The sequence below is a fragment of the Populus trichocarpa genome, chromosome 12 (assembly GCF_000002775.5).
Source record: "Populus trichocarpa isolate Nisqually-1 chromosome 12, P.trichocarpa_v4.1, whole genome shotgun sequence".
In the NCBI taxonomy this organism is placed as follows: Eukaryota; Viridiplantae; Streptophyta; class Magnoliopsida; order Malpighiales; family Salicaceae; genus Populus; species Populus trichocarpa.
In genome coordinates this window covers 2,460,456-2,475,459 of record NC_037296.2, presented here as the reverse complement: position 1 = coordinate 2,475,459, position 15,004 = coordinate 2,460,456, and the positions used below count along the sequence as shown (strand labels likewise).

General features: G+C 31.9%; 1 protein-coding gene and 1 long non-coding RNA gene across 4 annotated transcripts in view; one reads left to right on the top strand and one right to left on the bottom strand.

Annotated features, from left to right (window-relative positions):
• Window positions 1-1,642: 1,642 nt before the first annotated feature.
• LOC112323606 (receptor-like protein 9DC3) overlaps window positions 1,643-15,004 on the top strand; it is a 33,903-nt gene continuing 20,541 nt past the window's right edge. The window contains exons 1-2 of one of the 2 annotated variants that reach the window (XM_024582383.2): window positions 1,644-5,020; window positions 5,128-5,375. In XM_024582383.2, coding sequence (XP_024438151.2) covers window positions 1,705-4,998 — 3,294 coding nt within the window. In that variant the 5' untranslated portion in view covers window positions 1,644-1,704 and the 3' untranslated portion in view covers window positions 4,999-5,020; window positions 5,128-5,375. Of the gene's footprint in view, window positions 5,021-5,127; window positions 5,376-15,004 lie in introns of those variants that run through there. The other variant, XM_052445757.1, reaches the window with a different exon arrangement.
• Window positions 5,551-9,669, bottom strand: LOC112323609 (uncharacterized). Of its 2 annotated transcripts, none has more exons than XR_002977053.2 (3): window positions 7,531-9,669; window positions 6,332-6,929; window positions 5,551-5,943 (listed from the first exon to the last, which is right to left on the bottom strand). It is a non-coding gene; the product is annotated as an uncharacterized LOC112323609 (long non-coding RNA). The 2 variants fall into 2 exon arrangements; XR_002977054.2 differs by having other exon boundaries at window positions 6,332-6,627; window positions 7,531-9,667.

Sequence of the window (15,004 nt, the reverse complement as noted above, 5' to 3'; positions counted from 1 at the left end):
CTCCATTGCTTGGATTGGATTGGACATATAAAGGTGAAGCTGACTTTGCTTATCAATTTTTTTATTTCAATTACGTATACATAATCCCATAGTTTAATTATTTTTTATTTAAAATAGAAAAAGGAAAAAATCAAAGTATATCAATTGAAGGAATGATAAGCAAGAAAAGTACTTTTTAAAAAAAAAAAAATTACTAATCAATATTTGTCAAATAACTATTTAGTTATTTTTAATACTAAAAGGATTAATTAATTTAATAAATATTAGCAACCTCTAAAACACTATTTAATCCATTTAGAAAATCAATATTAATTTTTTTATATCTTTTATGATTTTAATGTTCTGATATAAAAAATTAAAAATAAAATTTTAAAAAATATTATATTAATATATTTTCAAATAAACAACATTTGAAAAATAATTAAACTACTATACATTACCGAGCGCACACAAAAAGTATGATCCATAAGTGCAAAGTCGTTAGTGCCCCCATTGCATTGCGTAATTATTTTTTTGCCAATAAACAACAATTTAGTTTGCGCAATTTGAAGTCAATTTGATACGAACCTTACATGTTTCCAAGGTTTTTATTCTTACTTTATTTTTTTAATTATAAATATATTGAAATAACATGTTTTAAAAAAAAAATTAACATCAACATATTAATTCGATGCTTGTATAATTACCGCTAGATAAGTTAAAAAGAAAGTTCTAATTAGTATTATAAGCTATATGTTGAGTTCCAAGGTTTTATTTGTTTATTTTTTTGAATTTTAATATAAAAAGGTATAATATTGTATAAGTGATATTTTGTTCTTAGATATATAAAATACTTTCTAAATATTTTACACAATCTCATGTTTGATAATTTAGATTTGAAATATCAATTTTTTGATGCCAACATCCAAATCATTGATAAATTTCAAATGCTTTTCATAATTGGGATTAATTCATTAGTTTCAAGTAACATTTTTCTACATCCCTAGCAGTATAAAAATCTTCTAAAGACCTATTATATTTTTATAACAATTAATATTTTATAATGAATATTTATCTCTTATTAATATTATCCAAGAGTTATTTGTTTCTCATTTAATATTGTGTAGGAGATATCAATCATTTATTATTTATTTACATAATTTTATTCTAATAAAATAACAAGATTTAAGAGCTATAAATACTCCTTGAATTATTCAGGTAAAGGGTTTATAATTTTTATTCTTTCCTGCATAAATATTTTTTAATTATTTATTTATATAATTTTATAGTTTAAATTATTTTTTATTTAGAATAGAAAAAGGAAAAATCAATTGAAGGAATGAAAAGACTTTTGGATCATGAGAAACGTTATATATATATATATTAGTGCGAAACAACAATTCAGTTTGCACAATTTGAAGTCAACAGGGAATCAAGTTGATAGGAACCTTTCATATATATTGCATATTTCCATCGATTTTTATTCTTACTTTATTTTTTTAATTATTAAATCCTGAAAAAGGTATTTTAATACTAACAATTAATATGTGCTCATGAACAAATTAGTCTTTCTTTGCTCCGATTCTCTTTCAGCTAAGGAAACTTGTTTAATGCTTCAACCAGTCACTTTGATTTCGTCTATAAATACTACTAATAATGCCTTTCTTTACTTCTCATCTTCAATTCCCAGTTAATTATACTTTGAATCCTGTAAGGCCAGCCAACATGGGGTTTTCACCACTGTCCCTCTCTCAATATCTCTCGTTCTTTCTGCTTCTCTTCCATTTCCATTCAACAATTTCATCTCCACTCTCCTCAAATCACTCCTCCTCCTCCTCCTCCTCTTCTCATTTGTGTGCTCATCGCCAATCTCTTTCTCTCCTTCAATTCAAACAATCCTTCTCCATTCAGAGTTCTCCTTTTTGGTTTGCTAGAAACTATCAATATGATCAATATCCCAAGACAGAGTCATGGAAAGAGGGTACCGACTGCTGCTTGTGGGATGGGGTCTCTTGTGACCTGAAAACCGGGCATGTCACTGGACTGGACCTCTCCTGCAGCATGCTTTACGGCACCCTCCTTCCCAATAATTCTCTCTTCTCTCTCCATCATCTTCAACAGCTCGACCTCTCTTTCAATGATTTCAACTCCTCCCATATTTCTTCTCGATTTGGCCAGTTCTCCAATCTAACACATCTTAACCTAAGTGGTTCAGATCTTGCAGGCCAAGTTCCGTCAGAAATCTCTCACCTCTCCAAAATGGTTTCTCTTGATCTCTCTTGGAACTACGATCTTGTGAGTGTAGAACCAATTTCTTTTGACAAGCTTTCTTTTGACAAACTTTCTTTTGACAAGCTTGCTCGAAACCTAACCAAGCTTAGAGAACTCGATTTGAGTGGGGTAAACATGTCACTAGTTGTTCCCGATTCCTTGATGAATCTGTCCTCTTCTCTGTCATCACTCAAACTCATTGAGTGTGGATTGCAAGGAAAACTCCCATCCTCAATGGGGAAATTTAAGCACCTGCAGTGCTTGGATCTTGGAGGGAACAATCTTTCTGGTCCAATTCCATATGATTTTGATCAACTCACTGAGTTGGTTTCACTTGATCTCTTTGACAATGACTATCTGAGTCTAGAACCAATTTCTTTTGACAAGCTTGTTCGAAACCTAACCAAGCTTAGAGAACTTGATTTGACTTGGGTAAACATGTCACTAGTTGTTCCCGATTCCTTGATGAATCTGTCTTCTTCTCTGTCATCGCTCATATTCTATTCCTGTGGATTGCAAGGAAAACTCCCATCCTCAATGGGGAAATTTAAGCACCTGCAGTACTTGGATCTTCGATGGAATAATATTACTGGTTCAATTCCATATGGTTTTGAGCAACTCAGTGAGTTGGTTTCCCTTGATCTCTCTGGAAACTTCTATCTAAGTCTAGAACCAATTTCTTTTGACAAGATTGTTCAAAACCTAACCAAGCTAAGACATCTCGCTTTGGATTATGTAAATATGTCTCTGGTTGCACCTAATTCCTTGACGAATCTGTCCTCTTCTTTGTCATCTCTTTCCCTTGGGGGTTGTCGATTGCAGGGGAAGTTCCCGGGTAACATCTTTCTCCTCCCAAACCTTGAATCACTGGATCTGTCATACAACGAAGGCCTCACTGGCTCTTTTCCTTCGTCCAATTTGAGTAATGTCCTCTCTCTGTTGGGTCTTTCTAATACAAGAATTTCAGTTTATTTAGAAAAGGACTTAATCAGTAATCTAAAGTCATTAGAATATATGTCTCTTCGTAATTGTAACATTATAAGGTTAGATCTACCCCTGCTTGGTAATCTCACACAGCTCATATCTTTAGACCTCTCAAGTAACAATTTTAGCGGTCAGATCCCATCCTCACTTGGAAACCTTGTACAACTCCGTATCTTGTGTCTCTATTCCAATGAATTTATCGGTCAACTTCCAGATTCTTTCGGTAGTCTGGTCAATCTTTCATATTTAGATTTATCAAATAACCAACTAGGAGGCCCTATCCATTCTCAATTAAATACCCTTTCAAATCTAGAGAATCTAAGTTTATATGGTAACTTGTTCGATGGAACAATACCATCCTTTTTGTTTGCTCTTCGTTATTTGTATTATCTTGGCCTTCATAACAATAATCTCATAGGCAATATAAGTGAACTCCAACACGATTCTTTGGAATACCTTGATTTGAGTAATAACCACTTGCATGGTCCAATCCCAAGTTCGATTTTCAAACAAGAGAACTTGCGAGTCCTTATTCTTGCGTCCAATAGTAAATTGACAGGTGAGATTTCTTCTTCTATTTGCAAGCTGAGATTCCTTGAGGTCCTGGACTTGTCCAACAACAGCTTCAGTGGTTCTACGCCACTATGTTTGGGGAACTTCAGCAGCATGCTCTCAGTGTTGCATCTAGGCATGAACAATCTTCAAGGCACTATCCCTTCAACATTTTCAAAGGATAATAGCTTGGAATATCTCAACTTCAATGGAAATGAATTAGAAGGGAAAATATCACGGTCTATCATCAACTGTACAATGTTGCAAGTTCTTGATCTTGGCAACAATAAGATTGAGGATACATTTCCCTGCTTTCTAGAAACGCTTTCAAAGCTCCAAATTCTTGTCCTAAAATCCAATAAATTCCAAGGTTTTGTGAAGGGTCCGACTGCAAATAATTCATTCTCTAAATTACGGATTCTTGACATCTCTGACAACAATTTTAGTGGGCCATTGCCAACTGGATATTTCAATAGTCTTGAAGCAATGATGGCCTCGGATCAAAACATGATTTACATGGGGGCAACAAATTACACTGGCTATGTCTATTCCATAGAAATGACATGGAAAGGTGTAGAAATTGAGTTTACAAAGATCCGAAGTACTATCAGAGTACTTGATTTGTCAAATAACAATTTCACCGGAGAGATTCCAAAAGTGATAGGAATGCTTAAAGCACTCCAACAGCTCAACCTTTCTCATAATTCCCTTACAGGTCATATCCAATCATCATTAGAAAATTTGACTAATTTGGAATCATTAGATCTATCTTCAAATTTGCTTACCGGAAGGATTCCAACGCAGCTGGGGGGTCTAACATTTCTTGCAATCCTAAACCTTTCACATAACCAACTCGAGGGGCCCATACCAAGTGGAGAGCAGTTCAACACCTTTGATGCAAGCTCATTTGAAGGAAACTTGGGTTTATGTGGATCTCAAGTACTAAAAAAATGTTACGGTGATGAGGCACCATCATTACCGCCATCAAGCTTTGATGAAGGAGATGATTCAACATTGTTTGGAGAAGGATTTGGATGGAAAGCTGTGACAGTGGGGTATGGATGCGGGTTTGTGTTTGGAGTTGCAACGGGATACGTTGTGTTTAGAACAAAAAAGCCTTCTTGGTTTCTTAGGATGGTTGAAGATAAATGGAATCTCCAGAGCAAAAAAACAAAGAAGAATGCTGGCAGATATGGTGCAAGAAGAAACTAAATAATGCAATTGATATTTTCAAGTAAGTTTTGCAAGCATTTGAGTTTTCAAATTTTATATTCACAGTTCTTGTTAGGCTATCTTTTCTCTACAATTTATTTGATCAGTGTTACCATTCTAATTTTGCAGTACAAACAAGATATCATGTTGATTTGACACGGAAACAACACTAGGGTGGCAGATTCATAGTACTGGATTCCCTTTACTCTTTTTTTTTTTCATCAAGGTTAATTGGGTGTTACTTCATAGTATGCAAGCAATAGTTTGTGTAAACTATAAAATCATTTATGTTTTAGGTCCTTTTTTATGTGTTCATTTCCTTTCTTGGAGTATTTTAAATTTTATAAGAATTAAAGCAATTCTGTTCTCACAACAGCAGCAATATTTGCAAGCAAAATAGAGTAATTCTATAACTTGTAAGTCATAAATGACTATTAAAAAGTGTAAGAAACCCATATCAACATGGACAAACAATGTTCCACAACTCTGACACAGACAAAATCATCAATAAAATCAGTCAACATCGGTGATTGGCAAGTTTATATCTAAAGCAAAAGAAAAGCAAGATAGATATTAATACCACGTTAAGAGCTCTATGCTACAGCAAATCTGCAATTCTGAGTTGCCTAAAAACAACATATTCTACTTAGAGCATTTCAGAATAGGAAAAACATTAAAATAATTTAAAATACAATTTGTCTTGGCCTGATATTAAGAAAAAACAAATGAATATTTCAAGGGTCCTGATTATCCGACTGAAGATTCAAAATTTGAGATACTATGAGTGTAGAGAGCTTATTAGTTATGGCTTGAACCTGGTATCTGACTACCTGGCCACCTAGGTGAATGTGAGCTTGAACTACTGTACTCATTTGCAGCAACCCTGGTCTTAGTTGATGTGCCAAGAACTCTCTGCAAGTCTGACTGGGACAATGGCCTTGGTGCCTGAGAAAGAATCCCAATGAAGAAACTCAATAAAGGGTTAAAAAAATCCTCCAGTTAATATTTTTTAACACCAATAGCTATCCCTTGTAGTTCATAACAACACTTTGTTTACTTTCTTCTACTTCTCATGAGGAACCATACAGTCTTCTATCCATTGCAATGGAAGTCATTGGTTTTGGATAGAGCACAACAGGCAACAATTACCAAAACTTTTCCATGACACCTTCAGGCATGCATGGGATTTCTATGCAAATATTACAAATCAATAAAAATGCCTTGAAGAATTAGCTGCGATTATAACAAATCATAGGTGAGAATTATATTGTTCAATATGTTATAAAATAACTGATGGAAGCATGGAACAACACGATGATAAATATATACTTACTCTAGATTTTGTTTCCCTTGTTCTCCTTATCCAATAAGTCCCTAATAGGAAAATAAGCTACTTTCTTGCAAGGTTCAAGAAAATCTGAACTAGTATAGCTCTCACACAAACTTGCTATGTAGTCAAAGTCAATTTTGCTTTCGATTTTCTCCCCTTTTCAAACGACCTTCAGGATCTCAGCCCTCTCTCTTTGATTAGGTATCCCAATTTCAAAGGCTGAGGAAGATGCTGAAGGATTGCTTCATCGAATTCTCAAGGTCGGCTGGTTCCAGCAAGTACCATCTCTTGTGCATTCTCTGTAAGAATATTATCACTGAGTCCACCCAGGCCAGGCCCATGAATAAATCACTTTCACAAATCTTACATAAAAGACATTCTAGCAAGTCACTGTATAAAAAGACTGCACAAATATAGGACTTGTTTCAAGAGTAAGAACAAACGATCTATAGTAAACCCATTCCATAATGCCATGAACTTAGTCTTCATATTGGTTAATGCCTCATGGTCTGTAGTACGACGCTGCCCCAGAAAACTGTCAACCTCGTCAATTAATATAAAAGCAGGCTGGAGTTTATAAGCCAGGCTAAAAACAACAGCACTGCAACAGCATAGAAGAGAATCAACAGTAATCAGATTATGAAAGCTTCGATAGGAGCGAAAAAGCAACTACTCAAATTTAGTTAATTACTTCGAAGTCTATTTCTAATCAGCACAGAACCAACAAGACTTGCATGGATTTAGATGCAGAAAAGAATGTAATGAGGGATGGTTTCAACACAAAGATGTAGTTGCAAAATACAGTAATGATCACTTTCACAATTGCAAGAATGTATGCCATTCAGTTACTTTGGTTATATCCCTGATGCAAGATATATAGAAATACCACACAGCAACAAAAATACCAATATTTTGATCATTTCGCAATCTCATTCATCAGAGTAAGATCCATTAGATAAGCAAGCTACAGTGCCCAATTTTTTAAAGTTAATAGAGCATCCAAAAAAATCTTGCTGCTAATACAGATCTTCAATAAGGACAAGTTAGGAATGTTCAATCTTAGTTAAGAATGTTCACAAAGTACTTCCTTGCTTCCATTATTAGAGTGAAACTAAATTCACTCAACATAATCAGTGGGTGACAGCAAGTTTTAGAATAACAAAGCAATAATTTTAAATCATCATTGTTCAATCTATACTCACCGAGCTTTTGTGCATCATCGAACCACTTGCTTATCAGATTGGAGATCCTCGTATTTATAAAAATAACTCCAGACTCTCTGACAATAGCTTTTGCAAGCATGGTCTTCCCGGTGCCTAGAGGTCCATATAACAAAACCCCCTTTTATGGACCAAGAAGTTTCCCATGTGAGAAGAGCTCAGGTTTTCGTAGAGGAAGAATCACCAATTCATACAAAGCTTGCTTGATAGATTCCAATCCTCCAATTGACTCAAAAATAAAAATACACAATTGCAGCATATTGATAAACCATTAAACCGACCATAAATTCTAAAGCCTCTATTCCAATCAATTACATTTTCAACATGAGAACATGGCCACATTGGATAGTGTTTAGAAGATAGGCTTGATTGTTGCAAAGCAGTTTAAATCTTCCACAAAGTAATCGCAATCAGAAGGTTTCATAATTGAAAAGTTGGTTTTCAAATCCAAATTTCTTCGGGTATAGAAAGAACTAATATATATATATAGCCATCATATTGGTTCAAGGCCTAGTCTTCAAATTTAATTTCTTCCAATTATGAACCTGTCCCAGTCAGTCACGCAAAAGTCTATTACCGAACATAGCAGCCATCAGCATTCACATAGTCTCATTTTCAAACAAAAAAGGTGGACTCGCATAACTGTAACTAATCATGTGCCATTAGTTTATGATATAGCAGAGACTCAAATCTACTCCGTATGATGGATATTTTCATGTATTTAGTTGACATTAGAAACTCTGATATTTATTGCATGGTAGCAGCCAACAAAGTATGGACAGCCTAGAAAACAAATGGCATGTTTGAAGACACCAGAAAATATTATAATTGTCTATGGTTGTAAAAACAATGACAACAATACTATAACACCAACCCAGAGGTCAACACAACAGTACAAAAGTTCCAATATATAAAAAATGAACTTGGCCTCCAGTTTCCACCATCCCAAAACAATTCCATCCATCCAACAAAACTTGAAATTTAATCATATCCCATTCGGCATGAGCAATCACTCCTCAACATCCCAAAAACTGATTGAAGCACCTATCTTCACCAAAACACACGGATTCCCCAATCACTGTTCCCTATAATAACCCACCAAACCACACACATCCCTCATTGCAGTATTAACCTCATAGTCCTCATCCCATTATCACACAAAATTCAAACTTTTTGCAAATAAATGACAATTCAAGCATGCTATAACATCAACCCAGAGGCATAAACTCTAGCGCTCCAGTACAAAAGCTTAATATACAACTCAATCAGAAATGAACTTAGTTTCCACCAACACAAAACAACTTCATTCATCCCAACAGAACTAGAAACTTAAACACTCCCTATTCAGCACAAGAAGTCACTCCCCCACGTTCCAAAAACTTTTAAATTACCTGTCTACACTAAAACACCCAAATCCCCCCAATCCATATTCCGTACAATAAGCCACCCACATCCCTCATTGCAATATCAACCCCAACCCCACTATAACACACAAAACCCAAAATTTTGTAGATAAATGACATTTCAAGCATGTAATAAAACCAATAGCACATAACAAAAACAAAGCCTATAGGCCATTAACTAACCTTATAATCCAAATTCATAAAATTCTTCGTTCCATTATCTGACCATATAACCAACATTCACAAAATCCTCCAAAAAACAATAAACCAAAACAAACCCTATATTCCATTATAACCAAGATTCACAGAATCCTCCTAGACCTCCCGAAAAAATACAAAAAAAAATGCAAAAAAGAAATCCAAACTTTTCAACAGAAACAGAAACTTTGACACACATACATCCCTCATAAGGGTTTGTTTGGATAAGGGAATGACCCAAACGCTTATCGATTTCCTTCTTATGTTCAAGGGCTTTCTTTGATGCTTCATGATTCGGGTCAGGTTTCCGGAGCCTAGCAAATAATACCAAACAAGTTAAAGCTGCACTGGTTCTTGCAAAAACTTGGTCTCTAACGAACCCCCCATTAATTTTTTATTTGTGTTTAAAGTACAATAATATCCTTTGCTTGGTGCTCTTTTTGGGTGGCGTGTTGGGGTTTTGCAAATTTATGTGCTGGTGGACCTGGTGGTGGTGGTTAGGGTTTGGGCTGTAATTGGTGGTTAGGGTTGGGCTGGGAAAAGACAGGCTAGATTTTAGGGTGAAGCCTTATTAAAGCTAAGTCCTCTTTCTATTTCTAGGTTTAATGAAGTTTTCTTAAAAGCCCTGTGATGAAATAATAATAACAATAATAATAATATGAAAAGAAATAATATAAGGCCAGATTTAATTTTAATAAAAGAGGATATATTTTCCAAATCCAATTAAATGTATATTATTTATGGTACTATAAAATTCCACAAAAATCAGATTATAAATAATAAAAAAAAAATTACAATTGACTTTCCAAGAGGTTTTGGGAGTCAACCCACACTTTTCTATTTTCTTTGAACAACTTGATCTCAAGAAAAAAAGAAAACAAATATTGGACCCATTTATCATTCATTTAACATTTGTTTATTAACATTCACACAAGGAAACAAGGCAATGTTGGTTAGTATTTTATTATAGTTTTTTAGAAGGGGTTAAAACGTGTGTTTCGTTGGAGGAAAAAAAAAGATATAAAAGAAATCAATCTCTAGAATAATTCTTGAATGAATTTATGTAATTTTAAAACAAGAAGGTATATGGAGACATATCTCATTTGGCCTCGCTATCTCTTTTTTTTTTACAAGCATAATATGCATATTTGAATATTTATACAATTACCCAAAACATTAATCCCCTTAACGACATTATTATGTCCCGAGATATAAATTACTATTTATTATAATAGTGTAATTATTATTTTGTCCCTTGATCATTTTATCTTTTGTCTTTGCTTCAAGGGTAAGGTGGTTTTTTTACCATGATGTAATGTCTTTTAAGAATTGTACATGGTTATTTTGGTAATTGCGTTTTTTAATTCATAGAAAAATTACTAATGCAACTCTTGAATAAAATAATTCAATGCTTTCTGCACAAAGGCATTTTTGTATTTTCATATTTTATAGAACAATTGAATTAATACATTGCCCTTACAATTTGAGTTTTTTAACCTTGGTTTCAGGGACTTGGTTGTAGTTTCACAATGGTTTGTTTGTTAATATTGTTTAGTCCAAAAGACATTTTCAATTTTTTCACAAAAAAAAACGTATAAAATAAAACAACAGCTGACACGTGCCTCGTACAAGTTAGTCGCTCCACCACCTTTTGGCGACACGTGCGGCTGGCTCGGGCAATTGTAACCGTGATTCCACCGCATCATTTGATTCATCCCGGCATCCTTTTCCTCTTTGGATGGCGCATGTATGGTGGTTCAGCGTGATTTGGCTTGAAATTACTTTTATTTTTCTTCTTTCTTTTCCTTTTCTTTCTTTCTCAAATTGTGTGCTGGCCATGAAAAAATTCATATCAGCCCTTCATTTTATTTTTTCTTTTGATTCAGTCTCTCTTCTCTTATTTGTAATTGTTTTATTTATATTTATTATTTCTAATTAGATTTTATTCTTGATTTTATCCCTGGTCATTTGATTTTTTGATTTTTTTTTTCAAATTTAGTCCTCATTATTTTAATTTCTATTTGTTTTGTTTTTAATCATTTTCTTGATTGATTTACTCTTTTCCAATCCCACCCCTAAGTATTTATTTTTCTTTAATTTTCATGTCAAATTTGGTCTTAATTTTTTTAATTGCTATTTTTAAATTATTTTCTTAATGGATTTGTTTTTTTTTTTCAATTTCATCCCTAAACATTTAATTTGATTTGATTTTTACCTAAACATTTAATTTCATTTAATTTTTTATGTCAAATTTAGTTCTGATTTTTTTAATTGCTATTTTTTTTTTGTTTTGCAATGTTTTTTTTATTGATGTTTTTTTCTCAATTTCATCCTTCAATATTTGTTTGATTAAGAATCGTGCCTTTTTTTTTCAAGTATGCCTTTGATAAGGTCATGTAAGTCTCATGATCCAGGTAATAGTTCTGGAGGATTAGCCCAATTTGAAAAAAAAATTTAATATATTTGTTGTTAGTGTTTTTTTCAGCTTTTCTATTCATAGAGTCATCTCAATTTCATGTCCTAGACCATGTGTTTGATTTGTTGACTCGAGTTGGCTGTAGAGTTCGCTCGAGACTTTTTTTGTTATTTTTTTTTTCTTTGATAAGTTTTTTAAATTTATATTTTTAAATTAACTTGTAATAAACTTATTAATAGAACCCGAATCTAGGGTTTCATAGGTTGCAAGATTTTTAAGATTTGACCATGTTAAGGATGTTGTCCAGGTTTACTTGGTTTTTACAGATATTTACATTTTCACCCCCTATGATTTTTTTAATCTTTATAATTTGGTCCTTATTATTTTAATTGATGTTTATTTTATTTGGGATTATTTTTTTATTTTTTTCATTAAACTGCATCATTCTTGGGTTTTTTTCTATCAAATTTTATCTTCATTCTTTATGTTTTTTTGAAAGTTTTTTTATTAATACTTTTCTACCGATCTCATCATTTGAAATTAAATTGGTTGAAAATTATGCTTCTTAATTGAATTTAGATAAAAAATTTCAAGAGATGCGACTTTTAGAGATTAAACCAGGTTTAAGAGATTTGCTATGTTTTTTTTTCCTTTTCCTATATTGATGTTGTCTTAATTTTTATCCTTTTTTTTAACTTATTTTTTATATTTTTTTGGTTTAATTCTCTATTTTAATTTTATTTTTGTTTGATTCTATTGGATTAGCCCTCAATATTTTTTTTATATTTCACCCCCACTATTTTTAAATCTATAAATATTCTATTATATTACAAATGATTTTCAATTTCACCCCCTATAATTTTTTAATTTTTCAAGTTTGGTCCTAATTTTTTTAATTGAATTTTTTTTGTTTGCGATAATTGTGATAATTCTAGCATAGGTTTGCTTGATTTTTTTATCCCTTTTTTTTTTTAGCCAATATTTTTTGTTTTTTGTTTTTTTTTTTAAAAAAATTGACTCTTTTTTTTTCCTTTTTTTTTCCAGTTAGGTTAGCATTGGGTTGTTTGATAATCCAAATAAGATTAGGTGTGGTTTTTTTTTTGTCAGTTTATTTGTTGTTGTTGTTTTTTTGTAAATATTTAAATTATCAATTTAACCAACGACTTGAGACTTGGAAATTTTTTAACTTATAAAATTATTCGACCCACAGCAACGCACGAACAACATATACAGTTATATATTAATGAGATATAATCCACACTCTTTATTTAATATATTGATACGAATTACAGAGGTTTGAAATGTATAGTTATATTTATTCACGCAATGCATGATTCACTCTATTTTTTTTTGTTAAAACAAGTATGGTATAGCAAATTAATCATGATTTTTTTTAAAGCAGGGCACGTAATTAATGCTTTTAACATGAAAGAAATCAAGAATGCTCCTTCTTTTAAATTTTATCACTAATTAATCCACAATATAATTGATTCTCGAATTTTGAAGTTGGAAACCACAATAAATTAATAGCTTACTCACCATATGCATTAACCTAATTTTAAATGCAAAGGCCTTCAGCTTCAAGTGGCATATATGTCAATTCATATCAAGTTAAACTTCTTACATTACTAAAGTTGATTTGAAGATATTGATCATGTTATTAATTTTTTTTAACAAAGTAATCCAATCGAGACCACCTAGAATTAAAACTAAAACCCACCGTCCCTTTCAATATTGAGTTCCAATAAAAGGTAAAAAGAAAGTGCAAATTGAAACTCACCGTCCCTTTCAAAATTGAGTTCTCACTCCCAAAACATAAGTAAATGTAAAATGGCATAATTTATTAGTAACAAGCTATTAAACTCCATCAAGCGGGTTGATTGGATAATGATTATTTCATGTTGGTTTTTTTTAAAAAATCAAGTGGAAGTTGAACCAATATAATTTAAATGATTTAATTGATCTAGTCAGGTAAAACTGAATTTAAAAAAAATAAAATAATATTATTTTAATTAATATAAATTAATCCATGATCTAGATTTTATACTAAGTTTCAATAACCAAGGAGTTGGATTTTGCTGTCTAGATGTAACTTCACATGCTCTCTACTTCGTATCCACAAAACTTGTGTTAGAGAAAAACAAATATCATAAACATTTCTGACCCATAAGAAAGATTTTTTTTGTCTCTAAAAAATACCAAAGAACTCTCATCATTTTATTTATGTCAAGTAGTTAATCAAATCAAACCACACTTTGATATATGCTCATAGCTTACTGTACAAATAATGCGCACATTCTTTGATTTATATTCAATACTTAATCATCATTCATAGCATAAATAATTTGAGGGTAACTTCTTGAATTTGTGGTTGTAATCTGGGCGTGATTCTATGGTTTGCTTTTACTATGTTTCAGGGTTGTGATTTCAAAAAAAAATATTAGATTTGGATCGGTTGTTCTAATATCATATTAAAAATAAAAAATAATTGTCTGTATCAAAATAATTCTTCCTTTTTCTTATTGCACAGAAGGTTTATATGTACATGTACAAGAATCTTATTTAAGAATAGAAAATTAAAAATAAAAATATACATAAAATCTTTTCTAAACTTATTTTTAATTTCTAGTTTTTCTGATTTGTAATATTGCTAAATTATTTCTTGTAAACTCTCTCTTCATTTTATTTATGTCAAGCAGTTAATCAAATCAAACCACACTTTGATGCATGCACATAGCATAATTTAAACGGAGATATTTATTGCCCTATTCCTCTCAGCAAAATCGTTTCCTTCTTGGATGGTGGGTTGGTGTCTGTGGTGTTTGTTTTGGAATAATTTTTTGATGACTTTTCGGTGCAAAAGGGATTCCAAGGACGACTGTGCTATGACGAAAGGTTCCCCTTATGCACGTAACTATCAATCTTGATAAGAGATATACTCACGCTAAGTAATTCCCTTTTTAGATAAATTCGATGATAATTTTCAAAATTAATTCGATGATAAATTTTCACTCTCAATCCCACAAACAAAGTGATCACAGTAGAAAACAATTGAATTAATTAGTAAATCTACCCTTTGAAATAAAAGTTTTATTTTATTTTGTAAACTAAGAGATAAATAATAAATTATTGCATCCGATTAAAAAATTAGATGAGGAATTATTACATTCCAAGTTTGAAAATAGGAATAATAAAATCACTTCAAAATTCAATAATTCGTTTGTATTTTTGTTTTCATTTATTTTGAGGCAGAGGAAATGTGTGTTTTTTTTTTATATATTTATAGAGTTATGAACAAATTGCTCTACAAACCTACGAGTGTGCAAGAAAATTTATAAGAATTAAAACAATTTTTATAAATCTAAAAAAACAACACTTGACTGACAGATTCTGTTCCCACAATAACAGAAATATTTGCAAGAAAAATAGAGTAATTCTA